Source organism: Diadema antillarum, unplaced genomic scaffold, assembly GCF_040938485.1.
Source record: "Diadema antillarum isolate AM-2024a unplaced genomic scaffold, OU_Dant_1.0 seq00000849_RagTag, whole genome shotgun sequence".
NCBI lineage: Eukaryota > Metazoa > Echinodermata > Echinoidea > Diadematoida > Diadematidae > Diadema > Diadema antillarum.
In genome coordinates, this window is record NW_027271722.1 from 49,823 (window position 1) to 77,105 (window position 27,283).

Genomic DNA, 27,283 nt, shown 5'->3' on the forward strand with positions numbered 1-27,283 from the left:
TCGCACTCTATACTCATAATATATAGGCTATGTATTTTTTTTTTCATTGGCTGTACTCGGTGCAGTCACTCGCCATGCTCAAGTTTGTCTTTACTACATACCGTTATGGTAGATTTCAAGAACACCGGACCTAAAATCAAAGCGTTGAAAGTTGCAGTGTAACAGGGCTTTCGAAACGGGGGGGGGGGGGGGTGGGGGAGCATGGCGCCCAAACTTTTGGGAAAGAAGAAATAGAAAATTAACACACACACATGCGCACAAGAAAAGAACTCACGACTTCATAGGGTTCCATCAGAAATTCTTCAATTTCCAAGGGGGGGGGGGATGACCCTTGCCCAAACAGTTACAACGAGCACTCCGCCCCATCCCCCCACGCATCAGATACAAACTAAAAAACGTTTAACGGCCAATGAGTTGCAGCAGCTGATATGAACTTTGGCTCACATTATTGAAAATTAGCATCTTGTACATGAATTTTAATGGTGTCACAGTACGATGCATACATTATTGTGTGTGTGTGTGTGTGTGTGTGTGTGTGCGTGTGCGTGTCTGTTTATGATGTGTGTAATGACGTTGGAAGGGGAAAGGTTTTGAATCATAATACCAAGTCGACAGAGTTGATGTCATACATGTCATAGTCTCCTCAGCTTATCTGGATGTGTGATTGCAACCACTATCTATATATTTGATAAAACCTATGACAATTTAAAAATCCAGTTCTTTATTGCAGTCCTGTTTAAATGAAAAAAAAAATAATTCCGTTCCATTCTTCTGCTCTTAGTCTAACTGTTTAAGCCATACATTCCGACATTGTAAGAAAATGTGCTCAAACTATAAGAGGTACCTAAAAGAGAATCTATATAATGACGTGCAACATTTCGCTATGGATAATGACGGCCTATCTCTCTCTCCCTCTCGGGAAGGAAGAGATAACAACTCGTGTATGACTCGTTTAAACTCCTTCATCCAGCTCTTTCGTGGGCAGGCGCCGATATCCCGCAGATCGTCGATCTTTCTTCAGAGTAATGTATGCCATCATCGACCCAGCTGCAAGTAAGATGCCGGATATTCCAACAAGGAACATCTGTCTTACGTCCCCATTGTTTTCTGAAAACAGAAGAGAAAACACTGACAGTAGAATGCTAGAAGAAACACAAGAAATTATGGAGAGGTACATGTATTAAAAAGATATGAATACCATCCAAAACACTTAATGACACATAAGAAGAGCAATTTGAGTGAAAAACTACACTCAGGCTACATGTACCTATCGTACAGAAATTCGCCTAAAATAATCATACAGCCACTGTATTGTATAAGCAGTTCCCCACATTCAGGACCGAAGAGCAACGTTATTAACTTTGAGCTTAGAACTAGATACACCATTAATATCGCCATACCCTCTGTTCGGTTGCCTCTGAATTCGGGTGATGGACAGTATCGTTATGTAAGAAGAAGGAGAAGAAGTTGGTCGCTTATCGGTATGCAGGGCTCGACATTATATTCTTCTTTTTTTTTCTGGTAATGTGGCCCGTTCGGGCCATTTACATCTTTAGATATAAAAATTTAGTAGATCGAAATAAAAGGAAACGTTAAAGGGATTGTATAGTTTTGGTTGGTTCAGGTTTCTAACATTTTTTTGCTGAGATAATGAGAAACCTCTTATGAAATAGAAAGATGAAAGAGAATGTAATTCCATTAAGAATTCAATACTTATTTGATGAAAAATTGATTTTGAAATGGCTGAGATATCCAAAACACAGCGATTCTAGTAAAGTGTGGGACCCACATTTTATTACGATCGCTCTGTTTTACTTTGTTTTTGGATGTTTCAGCCATTCTAAACCCGATTTTCATCAAATAAACTTTGAATTCATCTTGAAATGGTACGCTCTGTACTATTTCATAAGTGTTTTCTTGGTATCTCGCAAAAACTTAAAAGCCCAATTCTCATCTCCACTAATACTGTACCATCCCTTTAAAGAGTCCATTTTGAATCTTAGTTCCCGATTAGACCATTAAAAGATAACTTTAAAAAAAAAAAAAACACGGTAGCCTGCGGACATATTTTAGTGTCCACCGTCGGTAGATAAAGAGTTTTAGATTGGTTAGTTTAAACAACAGGGAGACGGAAAGAGCGATCTTCCACCTTTTGGTCATAACAAGGTAGATACTGTAGTAAAATAGGATTTATGATCCGGCATATAGGATGTGATGTTCATAATGTCTTTCAGGCCTTCACCATCCCGGTAACGAGCAGTAAGACAGAAAAAAAAAAACCCACACACTATAAGAAACAAACGAGATCAATATATTCTCAATTGTGAGACCCGCGTGATCTATAGCCTGGTTAATCTTCACTTGTTTGAGCTGTCTTTAGTCACGATCTTTCGAGTTTGAAAGGACTTATTTGCTAAAATGTAACGCAAATTTGTCTGTTATACCCTTTGGATTTTATGCATGATTTTATGATATTTATCAAGTTGTATACATCATGATTTGTGTTTTACTATTCATATAGGAATTTTGGAAAGCTTTTATGAAAATCTGTGATCAGTTTTGATTGGAATACAGTGTATTAATGTAGGACCTACATGTATAAAGATATATTTCAAACTTCTAATAGGAATTCATCAAATGTTTGTTTTTCCATTATCATCATGTACACTTTATCAGTGAGTCATAAATTATGTATCATTTTTGTGTAGCCCAAATGAAGGTCTGTAGAACATCGAAAACCTGGTGAAATAGACCGGAGTTGAATCCAAGCTACCGCTGATCAATACTGTCTTCCCCTTTCCATGTCATTTATACTATATACACCCGTGTAGTATGTGTGTACATAGGCCTAATATACCATAATTACATCATGTGTGATGTATATGAAGAGGGCGGGGGGGGGGGGGAGTAATAGAGAGCGAAAGTTCGACTTTGTACAATTTAATAGAATGGTTATGAGTGCAATGGGCAGGAAAGAATATTTCATGAGGTGAAAGATTAAATGATCTATTCAACGAGGCGCACCCGAGGTGAATGGATCACTAATTTCATCTTTTACCGAATGAAATATCTGTCCCTTTCACGAATGAAAAGCAATAATCATTTGTTTTACATAACAACTAAAATATATCTTTGTCATTTGATGTTTTATGAATTCAGAAACAAAGAGATAATGTGTGAGATCTGAGATAGAGAAAGTGTTGGGCGCTAGACGCCAGCGCGCTGTCCGTCAATATATGCTTGATCGCATACACACTGCAAACGCAAGCGTTTTACGTAAGAAACTATGTTAGTGTGCCGGCCTGGCTCTGAGTCGGCTTACTTGCAATGGAGCAAATCGTATAGATCCAAGATTGCACGATATATGAGCCACAATAATTACTACACGATCATAACTGCGAATGATGACGTACATTCAGTACAGTGTAGTTAAATTGGATAAATGACTAATATCAAACAACCAATCGAATTACAATGATCTATTACATGTGTTATACAGACGGAAATATAATTAGTGTTGAAATCATGGATTACCAGAATGAGCTTCGGAAGATGTAAGTCCATGTTCTTGTTTCCTTGAAGAGCCCTCAGGGGTAAGAGGTCCATTTGATATGGTGTGTGGTAGCGAACTGGCACCCCTGGATCCTGCCCCCAAAGCTCTCTTGCCACGCCCTGCTGTACCCACACACCCCTGCTCGCACCGGGAGCCCGGATCTTCGTTGTCACATACCACAACCTGGCAGTGCATGAATACCTATTGAGATAGAGGGGAAGAAAGGGAGGGGTAGCAGGCATGCCAAGTTCAAAAAAATTTTATGAGTGAGATTTTCATGACTCGGCATCTCGGCAAGCGAATGAGCACGCAAGCGAGGGCAAGGGAGGGGTTTTCCCCCTGTGGCCGTCCACGGTAGGGAGCTTTTTCAATTTTTAGCTCTTAATGGTGCCATCAGGTGCATACTTAAGTGAATATTTTTTACTTAATTTGAAAGACAATATACCTTCAATTGCACCTATCACTTCAATTTTTTTAGCTATGCTCATTATCATAGGCCCAAGTTTCAGACTTTGCCCGATGCTTGAGAAATATGGGTGCAATGCGTGAGATCGTGAGACGGCCCCTAAATGCTTGATTCTCACGCAGAATGCGTGAGACTTGGTAGCTCAGGGGTAGTGAACACTGAAAAACAATGATACGACCGTTTTGATTAGCTGCCAACATGTGACATTATCAGACATTGCCCCAAGGGAAATAACTATTATACTCGCCGTGTATAGGCATAATATTATGTGATGGTACACCTGGAATGTAGGCCTATATGTATGCTAAAAACTTATCATAACGGAAAACAAAAGAAAAACAATACATTGTAATATGTGTCCTAGCCAGGATCTTTGGAAGAGAAGAGAAGGCCTAATCTTTTCAATGTTTCCCCAAAAGGAAGAAAAAGAAGCAGAAAAAGAAGAAACAAAGATTTCAAATAGAGTGGGTTTACGATGATTAAATTGACATTCTTTTGGGGGGATTTCAATGTCCTCTCTATTTCAGCTTTAATTACATAAATATTTTTTAATTACATTTTCTTCTTAACAGGCTAAGAGGATTTTGAATCAAATATATAAGTTCTGTGATTTTTCAGAGTTTATAGAAGTTTTGCTAGTTTTTCGTGTTTTTTTTTTTGTGGAGCTTTTAGTTACAGATCCATTATGCCAATAATATTTATTACTGTGAGCTGCTTATGGCGGTCGAAAGGGTGGTGCTTGTGTGATCGAAAGACATCTTTAGGCACTTACTGCAAACAATGGTGAATCAATTTGTGAATAAACAAACAAAAAGTCTTCTACTTACAGGAGACAGTACTTAAACACTCGAAAGAATGCGAAAAATATTCAAGATATAACCTGCAATACTTGCCTTCGTCAGCTGTTCGTAGTATATACTTAGTTTATGACAAATCTACACAGATATGCTATGTTTATGCCACAATTCATCTTCATAAATAAGGAATGGAAATAAGATGAACACAAGTTAAAGAATTTTAGCCAATGCTGTCAACAAGGACATTTTAATTTATTAATCTGTGCGTGTGGGGGAGGAGGAGAAAGTGAATCAAATTGAATTTTCACATGAAAATTTTAAATGATTAAAAAAATGAAAGGAAATGAGTTTTGTTACAAAGTATATTGTATCAACTTAAAAAAAAAAAGCGGCGGGCAATACCTGCTCATTGTCCCCTACGAAGGAAAATGAAGCCACGGAGAAGGACGAAAAGAGAGGATTCCTTATGACGTCATCGTAAAACTGCACTGTAGAGTCCACTGCACATCTGTTACGATCAGATTTAGAATAAGAATCAACCCAACGGGAAGTTATTAGGGATATTCGATTATTAAGTTGGCCGATAACAAATGGAATACAAACAAGAAATTGTGAGGTATCAGAGAAGTAAAGTAGCGTGCATGAGTGTAGGCCTTAAAACTTAAATGTGGCCCTGTGGGTGTGAAGTTTTAGATTCCTGTCAACATTAGCCTGGGAGAGATCTCTGGCTAAATTCATGACTCTATAACAGAATCAAACCTTTTACAAGTCTATGGGGTATGACCCATTATAATCAATGTGTACCGAAATGTCAAAATAAATTTATAATAGGGATTTGTCATTGTGAGAGTCTTCTCTACTCCCATTAGGTACGTTATCCTATGCGTCAAACAAGTCCGTTTTTTTAAGAGTAATGCTTAATACTATATTTGGTGTTCTTTTATAAATGTGTTGAAATGACCTGTAGTCAAATTAGTAGGTGTAGGAGAAGGAGAGTGGTTTGATGTTACTACATGAAATCTAAAAAGGCAATGAAGCTTATGATATTGACAATAGATCCAGTGTTTTTACGTGAAATCCTTCTTACCCATTATCAATAATGAGATATTTGCTGGGGTCAAATGGATAAGGGTGAGGTGTGGCCCAGCACGATTCGATGAGCAATGTCAGATCGGTTACTGCAGTTAGGTTAACACCGAAGAAGACGGACTCGCCAAGAGGAATTTTGGTGTCTTCAGCAGGTTGGTTCTGCGAGTCGAAAGACTCATCAGCGTAGAGGGCGAGTTCTAGGGAGAAGTTTCCATATCCCGTCTCACTAAAGGAAACAACGCCTACTTGTGGTTGGAACGAACTACCTCCAAGAATGGTATGTCGGTTAAAGGTGCAGGAGACAGGAACATGGGCGATTTCTTCTCTAGTGATCGTTTCTCCGCCAAGTGACTTGGGCACAAAGTAAGTCACCACATTTGAGAACGTAAACGTGCTCTCAGTTTCCTGTAACAAGACGTGCAGAGAGATAAACAAGTCATAAGGAGAGTCGATATGACAGCGTGGAAACATTTCACTTTTCTCCAATGATTATCGTGTCGGAATTCAAGATGATACTTAAACGATTTCACGAATATCACAAGACTAAATACATTGGCTTAACGTGCTTACTGAGTGATGACATGCTTTTGATTCCACTCTATCAAATCACCGACTGACGCAATAACTTTCATCCTGATGCAGACATTAAAATCTTCAATGAAAATCAGTTTATGTAATGTCAAAGATTTACTCTACATGGCCCTGATGTCCATTCTATAACCACTTCATCTCATTACGCAAGAACCTTGCACCATGATATCCAATCATCTCGTTTTCACATGAAATGTCTATCGAATGTAAAGAGCAGCTGGGCAGACTGCTTTACCGGGGCCTTTCGTAGTCTAAAGGCTCGGTTACAAATACCATTAAGACCTGCTACGAACGCCGTACGAACGATTTGTAGACAATTTCGTAAGATCTTCTTAAGAAGGCCGTAAAAACCAACGTTCGTAGACCGTTCGTAGACCGTTCGTAAGTTCGCAGCCTGGTCGATGGTCTTGTCCAAGACTTTTTTTAAACTTCGTACGAAACCCTCTCTTCGTAAGGCGTCGTACAAACATCGTAACAGCTACGCAAGATTTTGCAGGGTCGAGAGACGATTCTTGAAGCCTTAAATTCTTACGATGATTGTAAGAACGCCTTAAGTTGTTCACAGAGGACTCTTACGTCTTTCGTAAGAATGCCTTACGAACAGAGATTCGTACGGCATTCTTACGAACAACTCTTCGAGTTTGTAAGGCGTTCGTAAGGGACTCGTATGGCGTAGGTACACAATTTGTTCTTGCGAATTAAACAGCGTTTGTACGAAATTCGTTAAGGCCGTAAGAATCTGTGCCCCGTCTCCGAATCTCTACGAACTCCAGAATTCGTACGAACAGTGACATTCGTACGACCTTTGTGACCGTAACTTTATTGACATCATAATACAGAGAAAAGAATGCATCTTTGCATATCATAAGACCATAGCAAAGCTTGAACAAGCCTTGTAATAACTCAACATCTCATGGTGTGTGGGTGTTCTTTATACATCTTTCATTGTTGTTTCCATGCAGTCGACACTGAAAATCAATCAAGAGAAGAATACACTGCAAAGGAAAGGGGGGTTCCATTCAATAGATCCACTCTCTGAGTGTAACTTAATACCATGATACCATAAGACATGGTGTCCTTTGCTCAACATAAAAATGTCGCTGGCAATTAGATCGGCTAAGCACGTTGTTGCATAATCAGCGCTTAAAAAGACAGGTGATGGGGAGCAACAGTGAAAGCAAAATTATGCAAAGACGAATGATGTAAAATTTTATTGTGGTACCTCCATTTTGGTCCCGCAGTGACCGAATGTCGTTGACACGGCAACTTTGACGCTATCATGGTCGTAGCCACGACAGGATTCATCCACGAGGTAGACATCCCCTGCTCCATCTCCCGGGGCCAGCAGAACCCGGTCGACGAGGACAGTCATGGAGTTACTGTCACAAATGATCTGAGCTCCTACAGTTATCCATAGATATAGAAAGATTAGTACGTGACAGCAGTGTTTATTAACGTGTGTGATAGCGTTATATAGCCTTCTTACAGGTGAAAATTGTAGGAGGCAATAACGGAGCGAGACAAGATTGTTTGACAGGGGAGCCATATACTCCTCGATCGTAGAGATAACTGGTCGTGATTAATTCTCGTATACATCTCTTAACCACTTCTATACATCTTTCTGTTAGCACTGTTTGGAGGGACACGTTTTCATTATTCCACAAAATGTAGACTTTCATTGGCATTATGCAAACTTGATTCATAAGCTTTTATTCATCTTGGTCGCATATTCATGTGTTTGTGTCATCATGAATGTATACCTTCGCCACAAGTGACCCCGGCATCTTCCGAATGACCGCAGTTATTACTTCCTGTCGGCATACGATGCGTACAAGACGTGATGTGATCTTCATCACCAGTACACTGTAGATCATCCAACCAGATTTGACCTGTACCTGGTCCGAAGTGTGCATGGGACCAAGCCGCGATTACTGTCCGGTATCCTAGCATCCTACAACCAGAAAGATTGAACAATAATTCAAATCAGAATCACACGTGGTGGGTAATTATTACATCAAGGAAGCTCGGATGATTTTTCTTCCAATGCAAGAATAGGATATACAAGTTTGATGTAATTCGCTTTTTAAATTCACACAGACCTACATGCTTACAGGGGATGGCTAGTAACCAATCAGTGGGAATCAGTGGAAATGCTGGGGGATAATTGTTCCAATCCCTGTGGGATTCATTTAAGAGTACATTATATATCTACTGTTGTGTGAAAATTATTTGCTTCAGAACGGTCTCATATTCAAGTAATGTGCAGATTAATGCCCCGTCACTGACCAGGCACGCTAACCTGGAAACATTAAACTGCACATTACTTGAATGTGGGACCATTCTGAAGCAAATAATTTTCACACAACAATAGATATATATATATTGTACTCTTAAATGAATCCCACAAGGATTAGAACAATCATCCTTCAGCATTCCCACTGATTCCCACTGATCAGTTACTAGCCATCCCCTTTAATGAGTGATAGTTATATTGTCATGACAATGCACATGTTTTTAGAAATAAGTGACACTCTAGTTCACATTCCATTCACTAAAGTAAACAATCCGAAAACAAACAAGACACAAAGTGAAAAGATCAGAGTAACCAATGATTCTATTTCTAGAGCTAGGCTAATCGAATCTCCCAGCTGATTAGGCTCTTGTAATTTTCTTTGTAGTGTAAAATCATTGATAGCAAGTGAGGTAAAATCTTGTCAGTCTCTTGTAAGCTAAGACAGCTAGAAGGGATGATATAAAAGATGTGGTAGGCCTATACCTGCAGACAACCGTTGCATCCTCAACTCCCCACTGGTCATCACAGACAGTTCCCCAGACGTGATTATAGTACACCTCTACACGTCCTTCATGGGGCCCGCTTCCCCCGACCAACCGCACATCACTGGTTGGTTTGTCACCTGTGAGCATGAACAGAAGTATTCTTTTTAGACAGTTTTTTTTTTTATTAGTGTACTTTATAAAATCTTAAACAGGAAATAAGCGGTTGATATTTGAGACCGATTCTGCCTTTTTTTTTTGGTGGGGGGGGGGTTCTAATTTCTAGATTGTTCGTATAGATATAAGGATAATAGGTGGGGAATGACGGGCCAATTCAAAACAAAACTTGTTTTGCGGAGAGAGTGTAGTTTCAAACATGGCAGATGATTCTTTAAATCTCCTGAAAGTGGGATCTGGCTGATTGTTGAACACCGAGAACATAAGAAGAAACCAGTGTGGGATTTGAACCCGCCACTTTCTGCTTATAGGTACCGGCCGGTGGCACTAGTTGGAACTAAAACCTATGTAGCAATGCCTCATCTCTAACTTATTCTCACAAATTGGTCTTATCTATCATTCTTTATTCTCCAAGAGGGTATACATACTCAGCATTCAGCTACAATAAGAATGAAGAGAATTGGTCTTGCGGAAAGAGTGTAATTATAATGTTTCTTCTCGCCTGAAGTAAAAATGAAACAAACATCTTTAAATCTTACCACCAACAACCGTGACTACGAGTGACGCTCCACGGCCGCTGGAGGCCCGATTTGAATAAAATTGCAGTGTCATTGCGTTTGCAGACGAGTTGGCAGCGGTTGGTAAGGTCGTTCCTGAAGCTCGCAGAATTTCCCGATCGGAGAGGCTGTTCCCATCGTGCACAATGAGGTAGGAATTTGGGTCCGTTTCGAAGTCGATGAACTCCACCAAGATCACGGTGTCGGAAGGACTGGTGACGAACCAGCGGCAATCGTAGTGGTTTCCCAGTGTGGATGGGTAGTCAGGAGTAGTGAACAAGAAGCTTCGTGTGTCAAAGTTCAGCCCAACACCACCCCCACAGCTGTCCAAGGTTCCCGTGTCGCTCCAGGAAGGTGGATCTAAGTTGGTCACCAGGGTTTTGTCATCAGAAAAGTTCAGTCATACATGACATTCGGGCCTTTGATATTGATACCAAAATTACGAATACATTGTAGTTGCAATGGTTGGACGGAATTTTGATTGCAATAATTCAAGCAATATTGCTAATGATATCTTACAGATTCTCCTATGAGAAGTGGGGAATCAGGGGAACGCGAAAACTGTAATAAATATCGATGAGTGATTTGAATTCGTTTTGACATAAATTATTTATAATCATTCTTTATTCTTCTCATGAGATGTTATCGGTTCTTGTTAACAAAAATCTACTCTTTTCCTGCTCTTGTCTTTGTATGGACTATGTCATAATCATAAACCGATGTGAAGAACGCTGACGAAGAATTTACCTGCAAGGGTGACCTTTGCCCGGATTCCTCTAGCAGAATCAGTCATGGAAGAGTCATAGAATCTAGCTGATAGGGCGCCCTCAGATGACATCATCGTGGTGGTGATGCCACTTCCGGAGAGTTCAGAAATTAGTTTGCTCGTTGAAACAGCCTCGCTGTCGTAGGCGAAGAAGTAGGTTGCTTGGCTCGTGTCGAAATCTTCGACCTCGAGAACAAATGTCATGTCATGAGGTCCACTGAATGACCATCGGCAGTCGAAATATCCATCGGGCGAATTGTTCGGGTAAAACGGGGTTGAGAAAGTCAAACTGGTCGACGAAGGTTCAAAGGTGACCGTCCCTCCGCAAGACGACATGACCGTTGTTTGGTCCCAGCTAAACTTGTCTAGAAGAGAGGAAAAGAAGATGAAGGAAAGATCATTTCAATAAGTCACTCGACAAAGTGTTGCTTTGCTAACAATTTTTATTCCCTACAGCTCCTTTATCATCAATGTCTTTTTATTTGTATGTGCATTAAGTTCAGTTGAATCTAAGATAAAAACCATTTTTGGTTTTAACACTGCGACTGCTGAATGAACGCAAGGGTGAAATATTCACATTGATTATGAATGCTGTCTCCTACCTGCCAAATTCACAGAAGCAGAAAATCCGCGCTCTGTGTAGCTGGTCGACGGGAAATCGGTAAAGACTATCGTAAGCCCATTTGCAGACGAGAGAAATTGATTTGAGGCCGAGTCACCCTTTAGTGTTGCCAGCTGATTCTTCAAGGAGGTTCCAGAGTCAAACACTTCTACTACTGCGTCAACTGTCTGCAGGTCGAAGAATTCAAGAGACACTTCTTCATCTGTGAGTGACGTTATATACCAGTAGCAAGTGGTGTAGGCCATTATACCAACGGGTGTATCGTACCATGGAGTCTTTAAAGCACTAGATGACGTCATGGTGTCCAGGGCGAGCAGACCTCCACAGGAGGATTCTGGACGAGGCGTGTCAGCTGTAAATAGTGAATCATGTCATGCGTTTCTTTGTGAATCATTCGTCATTCCCTATCAATCATTGGAGCAGAAACTGTTGACAGAAAATTTCTATCACCAAAATATATGTCATGTGTGAGGTCAAAGCTGATGAGATATTGTACAAAAGAATGAATGGGATATCTATTTTGATACAGAGAATGAATGAACGAACGATTCTTATCACTAGTATCTAGTTTCTTTAAAGTCAGAGTAAATCATGGCTCCATCGTCTGACCCAAGTCATTTTCATTGTCGACGTCAAACATGTGTTTGTCTGGTGGGTATAAGAATCAAGAGAATTGAGCCATTTTCCTCCTCCAATTCTGTTAACATCTGCATGCATAAAATCGGTTAAGGGCAACTAAATTGTACACCACAATGGTAAAAATGGTATTTAATCCTAGCATCATCAACATCACCACTTTTATCACACTAGTTGTCATAATCACAATATATGTTGGTTACCTACCCTAAAAGCAGTCGGTATATAGGATATACTTTCAAAGCAATTAGAATGATACCACAATGTAGGGCCTACCAGCAATGACTGTGGCTCTTGCAAGCAATCCGCGTCCGTTCTGGGAATCCGCTAAATCGTTGTAAAGTATAGTTAAGCCATTGGTCGATGAGTGGAAGGGCTGAAGGACGCCCTCCCCAGAGATGCTAGAAACGGTAACCGAGGGTGAGTTGAGGCTGTTGAAGATATAGACATAGCCATTCTCTGTTTGGATGTCGTCATATTGCAATTCGATACGGGTATTTGACGGGCTGGCAAAGTACCAATAACAGACCGTGTACTGTCGGAGAGTGCTGCCGTAGTTTGGAGATGAGAAAGGTATCGATTGATAGTTGCCGAGGTCGAGAGAAACAGAGCCTCCACACGAAGACAGAACTGCTGTAGGATCCAACGTCTCATGTCCTAACAAAAACAGCAATAACAATGACAAAAATCACTGACAAACCCTAACTTATTGACCAAGGACAATTTTCGTTCAGAATTCATTCATACACACAGCTTATTTTTACAGAAAAGGATGGTGAGCTACAATCTGATAATTCGAAGATTCTGCCCTTACTACTGTCGCAATGGTTTGTCGGTTGGGCCTACATGTGTCATAATGCTGGAAAACAAACGAATAAGTCACCCATGAATAAGGTAAATATATTCAGGGAAACGTACAGATCTGTTGAGCGGTAAAAGCTATTTTTCCTGTCTATTCCTGACAATTGGCCGTCTCCAAATCTTTCCTAACAACATATGACCAGTGGCTACAATCTCTGTTCCGTACTGTAACTCTCTCCCTTTCACTCGCCATCCATACATGTCTGAAGATATGGCTGCTTATTTACCAGTACTGACCCCTAGCTGTTTCTACCGCTACCAATCTTAACTTGTGTCTGCCCTAGCCGTGCACCCCAGCGAGTACACCCCGTGTGGGTCTCCTCTACCAGTCTGACCCCCTTAAAGCAACTCCTTCCCAACTGCTGACTCTCGTACTCTGACTCCTAACCTACCAACTGTTCCTCGTGGGAGCTCCTCGTCTACACAAGCTACCCTTTGCTGCTTCTTCCAGTCTATGGCTCCCCAGTGACTTCCCCCATACAACGTAGGGCCTACGTCTTTCCGCACCTGTGACTGCTCTCCTGGCAATTAATTTTTGTGGCACCTAGCTCCCTAGTGGCTCCTCCCTTACCAATCTCCCTGCAGTGGCTCCTCCCCTCCCGATCTCCCTGCTGTCGCTCTTCCCCTCCCGATCTCCCTGCTGTGGCTCCTGCCCTCCCAGTCTCCCTGAAGTGGCTCCTCCCCTCACAATCTCCTTGCTGTCGCCCTTACCCTCCCGATCTCGCTGCTGTGGCTCCTGCCCTCCCAGTCTCCCTGAAGTGGCTCCTCCCCTCACAATCTCCTTGCTGTGGCTTCTCCCCTCCCGATCTCCCTGCTGTGGCTTCTCCCCTCCCAATATCCCTGCAGTGGCTCCTCCCCTCCCAATCTCCCTGCAGTGGCTCCTCCCCTCCCGATCTCCCTCCCGTGGCTCCTCCCCTCCCAATCTCCCTGCAGTGGCTCCTCTCCTCACAATCTCCCTGCTGTGGCTCCTCCCCTCCCAATCTCCCTGCTGTGGCTCCTCCCCTCCCGATCTCCCTGTTGTGGCTACTCCCCTCCGAAGCTCCCTACTGTTGCACCTCCCTTACCAATCTTCCTGCTGTGGTTCCTCCTGAACCAATGTGTCTGCTGTGGCACATCCCTTTCCAGTTTCACCTCTCTGGGAGCTCACTCTTCTACTGTTGCTCCCCACCCACCCTCTACACATGTGGCTCCCCTTTTTACGAATCTTCTCCCACGGATCCTTCCCTAAGTCTCCCCGCTAGGCAAATGCTCCCTACTACTCTCCCACTGTTGGCTCTATCCCTACCAATGTACACTGTTAGCTTCTAGCTCCCTTGCCAATCTACTTTCTGTAGCTCGTTCACCCTTGACCCCTCATCCTCACCTGCTAAGCTGACTTTGATTGTTACACCTCTCCCCGGGTTCCTCCACTGAGAATAAAGCCAGATCACCAGGCTATTGTCCAAGGTGATGACGGGGTCTAAGGACAGAGTGCCGGACAGACTTGTCAGAGGGGTGTTGAACCCACTGCGAATGTCCAAGAAGACTCCAGACCCCGTGTCTACACTCAAGAACTCGATCTTGATCCTCGTGCCAGGAGGACTGGTGACATACCAATAGCTTCCGACGTAGACACTCGTCATGGTTGAAAAGTCGTTGGAAAGAAACGTGAAGCTTGGCGTACTGGCAGTCAGGTTGATGTGACCACCGCTTAAAGCGTGAGTGACATTCGGGTCAAACGTTGATGTCATCTCTGTCAACCAAGGTCAAGGAAATATAGATAACTGATTCAAACTGAGTATCTCGTGGTTAGCAGACTGATTCCAACAATCATTGCTTTCTCATGACATGAAATGCTTTATATGCAATAACGTATTTTACCCATGGGTAACTCTGTATATTTATATAATATTGACTGGCCTTGAGGGAGATACTAGAAAATATTGCCCAAACTGAAAGAATTATTGCCCGAATCGAGGACGAGGGCAATATTCTTTCAGTGCGGGCAATATTTATCTGGTATCTCCCCCAAGGCCAGTCAATACAATAATTATTACCTATCCCCTAGGTAGATTAGGAAAATGAATACGGCTATACACTATGATATAGATCAAGCCACATTTGACAATCTGTAGATCATCACCAACATGTCGAATAATTGAAAATCGTTATAACGAACACGGTTATAACGAAATTACGGTTATAACGAAGTAAAAATGTGGGCTGCAATGTCATCCACTCTACGTATTTCTATTGTTCACTTGTTCGGTTACAACGAAATTCCGATATAACGAAAGAAAACTGCCGGTCCCGAGGGGTGATCGTTATAACAGGAGTCCACTGTATATGCAAAACCCCGGATGTTCGTGATATGCTTTAATGTCGCCTGCTGAACTCCACGACCCTGCAAAATCCCAACTGCAATTGCCTCGCAAAACTACCTCGTATAGGTAATAATTACCTATATTCTACGCTTTTCGATGATATTTTTCATATTTGTTTGTATATTAGGACATGCATGCTGTTAATGCACTACAATTTACACAAAGCAACTTGCCAAAGTCATGGCTCTAGATCTTCATGGAAAGTAATATTGCATAACTGAGAACAAAAAGAAAAACAAAACAATGACCATAAACAGAGGTACCTTGGAAAGTGACCTCGATGTCAATTGAAGATGAGCTCTGCACTGCACTTGCAGCGAACAGACACGTCATTTGGTTCGAGTCTGAAATTACTTCATGCGGTGTGGCATCAATATGATAAAACTCGGCTAGGCGTGCTCCGGTAGCGTCCACCACTACGAAGTTGTCGTAAAGCTCCAGCAACATCTGCACGAAATAGAGCTTTACCACCATAGACGAGGGGGCTACAATATGCCACATGCAGTAGGCAGGGTTGCCACCGGGTTGATGGTTGTTTGCTTGAAATCTCTTCGTCTGTGTACCATAGTCCAGTGTGATCGTACCCCCGCATTGTGACGGGTCGGCCGACAAGAGATTTACCTTTCTTGCTGAAAAGAGAATTTAGGTCATGTTTTAAAAAGGACATTTATTTATGTCAATCTTGTGTCAGTTTTAGCTGCATTCTGTTTTGCCCTGTTCTGGATTATTGGTGTCACACACACACAATCAATGATGGGCGTTCAAGCTGCATTGTTAGTTCAATGTCAAGTGATAACTAACAACACCAAAAGAATTAACCCTCCGATATTAGAACATGCTCATACCATGTCATACTCCCCCGTGTGATGCATTTCTCTCTCCCCTTTTCCTCTTTTCTATTTAGTGGACTGAGAGACTGATAGAATTAAACGTAGTAAAAAAAATCACTGCGAAGGACTATGATCATAACTTATGAAAACTGTTCGTTTTACTATAATTTATTGTACGGGCAGAGCGAGCTCGCCATTTTCACTTTGCCATTCGTCTGAAATGTATTCATTAAAAGCTTAAAAGTGATCGCATTGTTCGAGCAATGAAAATCATTTTCATGTTGCTAAAAAAGCATAAAAGAAAGGGAAAATGTATGGTTTGCTAAAGGCATATCTTAGGGGCACACTCGAGGACGCGAGGCTACCATCTATACACTAAATTTACTCATAAGTAAATATTAGTGTATTAGATATTATAATGTATATCAAATTATGATTTTTGGCCCCTAACGGGGCGAAAATTTCGCATTATCAGTTATGAAATTGACAACTTTTATGCAAGAAACGCGCCTTTATTGTTCATTTTGGTCTTTAGATAATTGATTAATTATCTGTTAAAGGGGGCATTTGGGATTGGGGGGCATTTGGGATTAGGGGGCAAACACTCGTTTTGCCCCCCCCCCCCCCGCTTCCGGGGCCCTTGCTTCTATCATACCCAACCCAAGCAAGATTATTATCCGCGGAAACAAACAAGCAAATCCCACGCAAGTACTAGTGCGGCACCATCAGTCTAAAAGTATTTGTCTATTATAGCACAGGACGAAACCTGATTCCCTTTTATTCTTTGACACACACAAAAAAGAAGAAAGCAGTATTACTGTAGAGAGAAGGCTTTGGGATAGAAATATAGAATATAAATGTTTTGGCTAAGCTATCTGCGTTCTTGAAAGACATGCGCTCACTGTGAAAAGTTTCGACTTGGTAAGCACAGTGAAGCTATGTAAATCCCAACAAATTTTGAAAGGAATTTGCGATAACAGATTTTTTGATGTTTTACATAGTTTGAATCCATGGGTTATTGACTTGACTGTGAGCAGGGTTCTAGAGTGCTTTGATTTTATGCATACTGTAAAACTATGGTCGTTCATATCGCAAGCTTTCAATATGTTTTTATTTCCTTTTGCTAACGGTACCAATTGATTTTCTTAGAAATCGATGATAAAAGAAATTACATTTTCCTGCAATGATCATGTCACAAAAATCATACCAAACAATGCTATCAAAGAGACGTAATAACAGGTATATCACGAGGTCATATATAGGTATGGGGAAATTCTGTCTGTATATGTACCAGAAGTCACCGTCTGAAGGGAAACTAGAATAATGGCCGTTCCTTCAAAGACTGGCCCACTGCTTAGTCGAAGTGAGAGTGAGCTTGACTTGCTGATGAATTCTCCGTTGTCAAGGTACTTTGCATCCACTCCCACACCAAGAAGGCTTTTGTGGCCATCATAAAGTCGAAGCGATTCGTTCTTGCGAAGATCCAGGTCAATGATGTCCACCTTGATCACGGCACCTGGTAGAGCGTGGAAATGCCATGTACAGCTTCCATCAGCTTCAGCGAAGCCAATGGGGACTTTGGGGGCTTGGAGTCGATATGATGGAGTCTGTGTATGAAGTAAGAGGAACCCACCGCAATATGGGGTGGGAATGGTATCACCGACGTCTACTGCATGACAGGCTGTGTGTGAAAGAAACAGAGGAAGAGAAAACTTCAGACAATCTCAAAGTAAGACTTTTATGAAAACAAATTCGAAAACAACGATCGTTCTTACTATCCGATCTGAGACAACATAAAGCTTTCGTCACAAAGGGGAGGGGGTGGAAGGAATGATCAAGTGCGACGAGTACAGTATTGTTGGGTAACGCATCAAACCCCAGTCACACAGCGCTTTACGGCCTAATCACGGCCAAAACACGTCAAAAAGTGGTCTCCCGTGAAGCAGACGATGTTGTTCGCGTTGATGTCGAGTTTAAGACGAGCTACGGTCGATTTATAGACGTGGCAGGACGCGGGGAAAAATTTGAACGGCGTCGGACGCGGTAAAAAGTTTTGAATTGCTCAAAATTTTATTCCGCGGACAACCACGGGCGGCACACGGGGTAAAGACGTGCAACACACTTGAAACACACGTGATAATCCGTGTTCCTGCAGTGATTAAAACTTGGGGAGACGCGGTAAAGACGCGAAAGTTTAGCGGTCTGTCACGGGCAGAGCACGGTCATCTGACGCGTCGGTATCACGGGAAATAGCATGTGTTTAGCGGCTTATCGCTGACAAATGGATTTTTCCGCGTACACACACGTGGCTGGACGTGGTTGGCCGTGCTTAGGCAGTGCTTCAGCAGTGGAACAGCCGCCAACGGCCAAACCCCGTACAAAGCACTGCCAAACCAAAATTGACCACAAAATTACCACTTACGACCACGTCCACCAGATTTTTATAACTTTTTGTACGTGATTTGGACGTGGAGTGCTGTGTGACCGGGGCTTTAGGCATCAAGAAAAAAAAAATCCCCTTTGTGCCTGAGTTTGAATACTGTAGATTTTGGTGTTCATGTAAAATTCATTCATTCATTCATTCTTTCATCCATTCTTTCATCCATTCATTCATTCATTCATTTATTCATTCATTCATTTTCCATATCAAAATCATACAAAATCATCGCAAATATATACAGCAATCACTGACAAAGAGAATTTGTACGATACATGCCAGAGTGTGATAGTGCACTTGTATATACACTGTATTTTTATATGTGTGAAGTTTATCTTATAAAGAATCTTCACATGAAGAAATTTAACCCGGTATCCAGTGAAATATTGATTGTTCAGTTTTTTTAATTAGAGTTTCTTTCCATAAGCCACATAATGGAAACTAAACCGGGAACGATAGGACAAAGAAATTACAAAAAAGAAAGAGAGAGAGAGAGAGAGAGAGAGAGAGAAGGGGGAGGGAGGGAGACGGGTAAAGAATGGGGAAAAAGTATGAATGTTCTTGCATTTACTGGAATCCTCATCATTTATATATTCACCATTCTGGATGTCCGTGGATCTCATAAGGACACACTAAAAAGACAGTTAATGGTTTAGAATCATAAGATGATATTGTATGAAAATGATCATTACAATTTTTGTTCTTGTTGTTACAGGTTTTTTACCCCCCCCCCGCGCCATTTTTACTGCCTTTACTTCATAAAATGGATGATATAAAGGATATTGACTAGAAATTTCGAACCACGTGCAGCGTTAAAACAATAGTGAGCGTGATATGTGTACACAGATTGCAATCTCAAACAAATTTCATCTCGTCAGCTGCTTTGTTAGAAAATGCGGTTTTTAATTTTTGACCAGCATCAAATAGTAAAAGAAAAAGATAGATTGCATGGAAAATAAGAGAAAATTGGCGCATTGCCACACGCATCGTTGCATGTTTAAGTATTCAGTTCATTGAAACTTTATCATCATCTTGAACTTTGTTATCTAGGGAACCTTAGTCCACTTTAACACCCGTAAATGTGATCTGTTATTAAGAGTTAATTCTAAGTGCCTCATCATGCGTATGTCCTTTTCAACCTTCGAAACTATGTATTTCTCTTAAAGGAGGTCATTTCAGCCGACTCTGATATTACTCACATGTTCATGAGATGCGTGTATGGGAAACAAATCTAGCAGACCACATCCCTGAAGTATTAAGTCAACATCAAGTATCTACGGCTTATCATATTTGTTTTGTTTCAAATCTAAATACTTGAATACTTGTAAATAACAAACACTTCAGCATAAAAACCAACAAAACGTGCAGGAAAAATTACAAAGTGGCAACTATCAGTACCATTATCTCTAGTTCGTGTTCATTGTCGAGATTGATCAAGTTTATATAGAGTAAACTCGTACAACTTTATCAATACATTTAGAAATCAGAAAAACGTTCTTTTTTAGTTGTTTTGATATGCCCTTGGAAATGTTTGTGTTATCTCAAGACGCAGATGATTACAGAACTTTCACGCTACATTATGGATTCACAGTATTACTCCATAAAATGAGAATCGTTACAACAAAATCATTTACCATGTTAGCGTATATCCTGATATTACCTTCATTTTGATACGATAACACGATACATTAATTTCAATGCGTTTCATTTGTTTCGTCTTCAGTCTTCTTCCCTTATTCCTATCTATGGTTTTCTTTTCTTTCGATTTCACATTTTCTTTGTTATGAATTCATCAAATATGAACTGTTTTCTATGTTCATGTTATTTGTAATTCATTGCACTTTACCCATGATGATCCTCTCTACTGAGGTCTCAGTATGTAGCTTATTAGTGTTGGGATTTGGCATGATTGTGTTTGTCAAATATTCGCAGCTCCCCACAATGACAAGAGAAGAGGCACTGCAGGAACCGGGAGAAACGGTACGTTACTATGGTAACCTTGGTCCCTTAAATCTCAAGGCACTTCCTAGCACTACGACGTGGAGAAACGCATTATATATAAAAGGAAAAGATGAATGCGAGAACAGTATAATGAATCTATGAAACTTATTTGTTATTGTGAATGAAGCTGATGTTCACATGTCTCTTCTACCATATATGTATGTATATATATATGTATATCATAATATATGTTTACCAACTTTAGACATTTCAGATCGAGGTCGAAAGACAAGGAAATTCATTGAACGGGATGAGTTTAATGAAATCTTTAAAAATATTTTGTTGTGTAACAAGCACAGTTTTCATTGAAAAGATTTGATTTTCTTTATCAAGATGGTGATCTTTACCTAAAATATATGAAAATAACGTTAATCGTTTACATTAGAACTCTCCATATGTATGTAGGACCTACATGTATATACATAAATTTTATTCATTTTTAAGATTATCTTCTCTTCATATCATTCTTAAACAGAGGAGGGGCATATAGGAATAAAAAGGTCGGTTGAAAGACATTTCGGTAATTTTCCCTTATACAGGTTGTGTATAATCATGTGTAGACAAAGGGATCGTGTTTGTCCTTTTCACACATCAAACATTAATAGAATCAAGTGGATCAAGCACCTGATTTACCCCCAGTCTGCAGGTGCAGCTATCGTTAAGTAAATTAGACACGATACGGACGACAAATAATGATTTAACCCAAACAAGATAAGTACACATCCGTGATACTTAGATTGCTAGTGTGTCAGTGATCCCGTGAACTGTCCTTTTCTTTCTCTAGTTGGCATTCAGCCGAGACCACGCCTCACTTTTTCTTTCTTCTTACATTTCCTTTTTATAATTGATACATTATTACAGTGTTTGAAAAACCTCTAGCATTAATGAATCGATTGTTATGCAATGAGAGCCAATATTTGATAAAATAGATAGACAAACCCCCGTTATAGGACATGAGCACTTTATAAAAATGACACCATTTACTATGATAACAGGAAAAAGAATTGCAGTATTACAAGTCTCATTAAGAAAAAAATGCACACACACAGAAGAAAAAGGAGGAGCGTAAGACTAAAGATAAAAAGGAAGACATGCATGCCAATTAGGCCTCCGTTCCACTAACCATCGGAGGCTCAAATGATTCCCCAAATGCTCAAATTTCAGTGTTCCGATGAAATCTGACCAGACAAGTTCCAAAGACTCGCACCAAGGCTCACAGAGTGTGACACCAATGGCGGAAAAAAAAAGCTCCAGAACTAAAGACTCGAGTTAACCTCCCCCGATGACTGTTTAATCGTCGGGAACTTCCTCGAAAATGATTTTGTTTGGTGATCCGAGTATCCTCTCGGATCACCTTCTTTTTCTGTACGGATTCTTTCTTCTTCTTCTTCTTCTTATTTGTCCTCAAACGTTGTGCAGAGGTTAGCTCAGAAAGTCCTCTGCCTAACAATTTTAATCTTATACCATATATGTATCATGTCCCAAAGACGACAGATCTAGTTCTTCTTGTTGTTGTTGTTGCTTTGGTTGTTGCTGCTTTAGGTCACCCAGTAAAGTGCATCGGATTGCAATCTGATGAATCCAACTTGTGTTGGTCGACCATCAAGTCACTGTCAGACATGTCGGGCGTGTTTCGATGAGGCGAAAATGTTGGTCGAATTAATGTAGCAAGTTGAACAAATCAGAGAAAGTACACAGTCATTAACAAACTGAAGTTTCGGTGGCGCTGTTGTACTGCTGGATGAGGGGACGACAGCATTTTGTGATGTAACCACTGTCATGGAAAACGATATTTTCTTATAATTCCTTACTTGAATTTCCATAGGCGAAATGACAAAATGAGGTAGACTTCTGATCCAGCGATAGCAGCACCGAAACCTTAGCTAGGACTCATAATTTTTCAACTGATTGACCGATTTTCCTCAAAATCATTTCACTAACGTCTAAAACCATACTTAATCTGCGCTTACATTCATTTTGAAGTGAATCTTCTTTAAGTGCCAGCAGACTCTCCAGCTGCGCCTTTGCCTAAAATGCCAGTGGACTATCGCACTTATACACTTCTACGCCTACGGCTCCCGAGGATTCAACGACGGAGGATACTCTGGTCCCCGTCACCCCTAATGATACTGTTGAAACTCAGGGCTCCCTCATAGATGGGAAGTACAGTTGAGTTTACGAAACTGAAGTAAAAAGTAATTAGACAAGTATCTGTCTATGATACAAACATTGTTGTTTTGAATTGTTTTAGCGTCCTCCTTATCCTAAAGACTTCGGAGACACATGGAATCGGCATTTAACTATCGTCAGGAGGTGTGCTGTTTGGGAGAGTCTGTTTAATCTGCTTCCATACACGATTTCCGATTTTAGCGCGAACCAGCCCAGTATGTGGTCTCAGTCTGATTACCATGCGATTACTGGCCGATTAGCCGAACTGGTGTCCTGCGATTGTCGGAAGTGTTGGGTCAGAGACAGATTACCCTCCAATCACAATCAGATGAACAGATGACAGAATTCTGGCGGCTACCTGCCTTCGATCCGATTACTCCCACCAATATCAGAGCTTTGTTGGGTTCGAAAGAAATCAGGGTCCTCAAATTCCGCTTGTCGGCTAAAATTTCATCGGAACTCATCAGAACGCCGAAATTTTGACATTTCGGGGATCGGATGAGCCTCCGATGGTCAGTGGGTTGGGCCTTAAGCTAAGCATTTAGTTCGCCATCGGACGCCATTTCCAGTAGCAATTCGAATTGGTGTCGGATGAGTGTTGGTGAGAATTGGTGTCAGCCTGATAAGTGTCAAATTTATGTCGAGCAGCTATCGGACGTATCTGGTCGACTGTGGAATGTCCGGACCGGGTGATTATACTTAAACAGAGGCTCATCTGATTCCAATCTGCGGTCTGCTCAATGTGTTCGAGAGCAGCTCATGACAAATTCAGCACTCATTCAACACTCAGGGTGATAATCTGATTCCACAGATATTCTTTCCTCATCGGTCACACGTCGTCCGTTGGAAGCAAAGTTTTTTGCTTCCGAAATGTATCGGATCACAGTTTTATGAATCCGACTTGAGTTTGTCGACTATCAGGTCAGTGTCAGACATCAGGCGATCTTATCTCATCGGATCACCGCCCGCCATGACTGACAATGACCTGATAGTCGACCAACACAGTCGGATTCATCAGATTGCGACCCAATATAGCCTATTTCGGTGTGTGACCAGAAGCAATAAACTTTGCTTCCCTTGTCTTTATACATCTCATCTTTGTCGATGAGGACTGGTGTATAAACGATATTCTGCACCGCCCGCTTACTATATCTGTTTTGAGAGCAAACTGTTGATAACTCATCAATTCAACTTTCACCTGACTCTCATCTCATAAACTTAGTTGCATGTGATGTGATGGCAAACGGTCTATTAAAGCTGGGTGATTCCATAACAGTGTAAGCCCACATGGGCGACCGGTAGACTTTTATCAGACAATGACCGTTAGCAACAAGGCTTCATCAAGATCCTAATTGTGAAGATTGGTCAAAGAAAGGATAAGGTAAGTAAATGACTCAAGGCAAAGACCACCACTGAGAGTCGATGAGCCAGCCCTCTAAACTTTATTATTGAATGTACATAATATGGATGAAGCAAATGCAGCAATATTAGTATAGAGCACATCAGTGAAAGTTTAATGAAGATCTGGCAATTCCTTCGTAAGTTCTGAATTTTCAAAGTTTCGGAGGTGTTATTGCTGGATAAGGAGACCACAACACTTTGTACGCCACGTATGAAAAACAATGTAACAAATTCCATAAATTCAGTCTTTTTGTGAAATCATACATTCCCTCCATACTTGTTACTGAAATGTGCTCAGAGAAAATTTAGACCTCCCATTATTTCTGAATGAGGTAGATAAAGTGTTTTTTATGACAGAAAAGTCAAAATATGTTGATGTTTTTAGTATTTTCTTTCCATCGTTTTCCATGGGAGACGCCACAAAATATTATAGATTTCTTATCCAGTGATAGCAGCACGAAAACTGTAAAGATTCATAAGCTTTACATCGAGCATGATCACACAGCCAAGGGCAGGAAGTTGTTGTTGTTGTTGTTGTTGTTGTTGTTTTTGTTGCTATTTTGATTTTAAGGCGTGTATCATTCAGTCATGGCTCGTCTAGCCTTTTGTCAAGGTCCTCTCGCTGTATTGTGAAGAGAGCCCAGCTGAGTGGGATTGCGCTGTTGCGCTCGGCTGGGCTTGCTTCGCTCGCCCATTAGAGCGAGAGGGCCTTGACAAAAAGGCTATGGCTCGTCAGGTGTACTGTTTTGGAGAGTATGTTTGCCCGCTTCCGTACACATTTTCCGACTTTGGCTCAAATCAGCCCAGTCAAAGTCAGTGTTTGTTTGTTTGTTTGTGTGTTTGTTTTTTTAGCTATTTTCCTCTTTTTTTCCTTGACAAGAAAAAAAAAATGGGGGGGGGGGGGCGCAGTTCCGCGACCACTGACTATGGGAGGACGCATATTAATTTCCGTCTCGTTCATTCGAAAATGAAATGAACTTCCTTGATTCAAACATTTCTTGTCGCAGTTTTGGTTGTTGTTTTTTCTTTATTTGTAAGGTTTATAATTCTGACGTTTCGTTATTCTGAAACATATAGTTGTTGTTCTTGTAGGGTTTGTTCTTCCAAAAATTGAATAAGGTTGTTTCATCCGAATATTACACAAATTTCGTTGGTTATATCATATCCTTGGCCAAAATGAGCTGTTACGGGATAGCTATCATGACGTGATTCATTTCACTCGTATTTTCTTGCATTATTGGCAAAGGTGAATAAAAGAGGTCATATTAGTGAGATATGCTGTTTAATACAATCATGTTGATGTGTATTTGTTAGTTTATGTTTTGTGACTTTGAACATTGTTTACAGGTCTTTTCAAATTATGTTAACGAATGACTCTCAATTTCCACCACAGTGTAAACTGTTCGATTAGACGACAGTTGCTTAGATTGAATAAGAATCGACATCTTCTCTGTATTAGGAACTTTTGTGTGCCATATTGCTTGAGGCAATTATAATATGCATTGCCCGAAACTGCTCAATATGTAATGGCTCGGTCACAAATACCATTAAGAACTGCTAAGAACGCCGTACGAACGATTTTCAGACAATTTTGTAAGATCTTCTGATAAGAAGGCCGTAAGAAACCAGCATTCGTAGACCGTTCGTAAGTTCGTGGCCTGGTCGATGGTCTTGTCCAAGTTTTTTTTTTTTTAAATTTCGTACGAAACCTCCCTTCGTAAGGCGGCCGTACTCCAGAATTCGTACGAACAGTGACATTCGTACGAACGCATCGTTCGTACGAATCTTTGTACCGTAGCTTTAATGGAATCTACTATACCGCTCTTCCTGCGACTTTACGCAAAATCATAAATGCGTCAGAAAGCATTTCATATGATTTATGCATGAGATATGAACTGTACTACATGTACATTCTGTTCACTCAGCAGTGCTCAGAGGCTTAATACATTTAGGAGACAAACTGAAGAAACGCAAACCTGAGCCTTCACCCCTCTGAATAATATCTTTCTTTCATTTATCCTATGCCTTGTCCGCCTTGGACTACTTAAAATAGCAATGTCGGAATTTCGGAGCTTGGGTATTTGTTCCATGTTCATCGTGTCACTGACGGCAACCAGGGATAGCCAGGTGGTAGTGTCGCTGCCCGGAAAGCAGTACTTGACAGGTTCGAGTCCCACTGGCTCTTTTTTTCCCGACATGTTTGTTAATTTACAGATCAGCAGTTGGCGATCTTACAAATTTTCATTTGTAGAGGGAGGCAAACTGAAGAAACTCAAACCTGATATCAAACATTATATCTCATTTTTATAGATGAGAAAACCAGTTTTGAGCGGTAGAATAAAGTGTATTTTGATTATTTGATGGAAATCACGAAATTATCACGAAAGTGATATAAGATTCTTTTCAGCATAAAGGTCAACAAAGATGCTTAGGAGCTGGGCCACGCAGGACACTCTCATTTTTATATGACTGTAAGTTTGAAGCACACGTATCTACACAATTTACATCTGACAGGCACACTTTCACTGCTCGGCAGCGGACACGCACTGTGTCTGAATAACACAAGTAAATTAAAACTGAAGGAACCAACAAACTTACCATGGACTGCCATGACGATGAACACCATTAAACAGACGACTTTCTTCTTCATCTTGGAATGATCTGTGACAATCCAGCATCAGATTCAAGTCTGGTCTATTTCATTACCAGACAATGGCGTCAAACACAAATTAGGCTTCCTGAGGAATCACAACATTTGAACAGACTTCTGTGATAAGCATGCTGAATCTCTTGACTTTTTTTTCGCAATTGATATTTATCTGAAGTTTAAACAAAAAACACTGATTCATAATAAGACGAGTGCGAACCACAATTAAATCGTTTACTCGACAAACATCCGCGTTTGCACTAAGATACCACTCAGCGGGTTTCAGTGGCGATAATTTCCAGATAATAGTTTACAGTCATCAAGGATATTTACTTTTGCCCGGAGAAGCTTGAAACTCTCGGAAACAGGGCACGTTCTAATGTCTCTTCATTAAAATTATCGTTCTGTTTGTCAACATTGATGATTAGGCCTACTTTTTTATGTTCCGTAAGAAGACGAGACAAGGAAATTATTGTTGTTGCTTTTTTTAAGTCAAGATTTGTCGACCTTCCTCAAATATTTTCTGTAATTTAGTTGGGACAAGC

General features: G+C 40.8%; 1 protein-coding gene across 1 annotated transcript; it reads right to left on the minus strand.

The window, feature by feature from the left end:
- Positions 1–952: 952 nt before the first annotated feature.
- LOC139740361 (scavenger receptor cysteine-rich domain-containing protein DMBT1-like) lies at positions 953–26,741 on the minus strand. The gene is made up of 16 exons (XM_071650954.1): positions 26,690–26,741; positions 17,375–17,764; positions 15,517–15,882; positions 14,254–14,622; positions 13,041–13,045; positions 12,306–12,678; positions 11,374–11,745; positions 10,753–11,136; positions 9,988–10,365; positions 9,273–9,411; positions 8,257–8,447; positions 7,719–7,897; positions 5,904–6,310; positions 5,219–5,324; positions 3,535–3,754; positions 953–1,107 (listed from the first exon to the last, which is right to left on the minus strand). Exons 1-16 carry the CDS (start codon positions 26,739–26,741, stop codon positions 953–955), a joined length of 4,086 nt encoding a protein of 1,361 aa, XP_071507055.1.
- Between the last annotated feature and the right edge of the window lie 542 nt (positions 26,742–27,283).

Bases quoted from the DNA above. Each gene is read 5' to 3' on its own strand.
- LOC139740361 (XM_071650954.1), bottom strand. From the start codon at position 26,741: ATGAAGAAGAAAGTCGTCTGTTTAATGGTGTTCATCGTCATGGCAGTC. The intron at 11,137-11,373 runs GTAGGAGACAGC...CCTCTCTTCTAG, and splicing joins TGCTTCTGTGAATTTGGCAG to ACAAGTTTAGCTGGGACCAA. The intron at 1,108-3,534 runs GTAATCCATGAT...TTCTGTTTTCAG, and splicing joins ATCTTCCGAAGCTCATTCTG to AAAACAATGGGGACGTAAGA.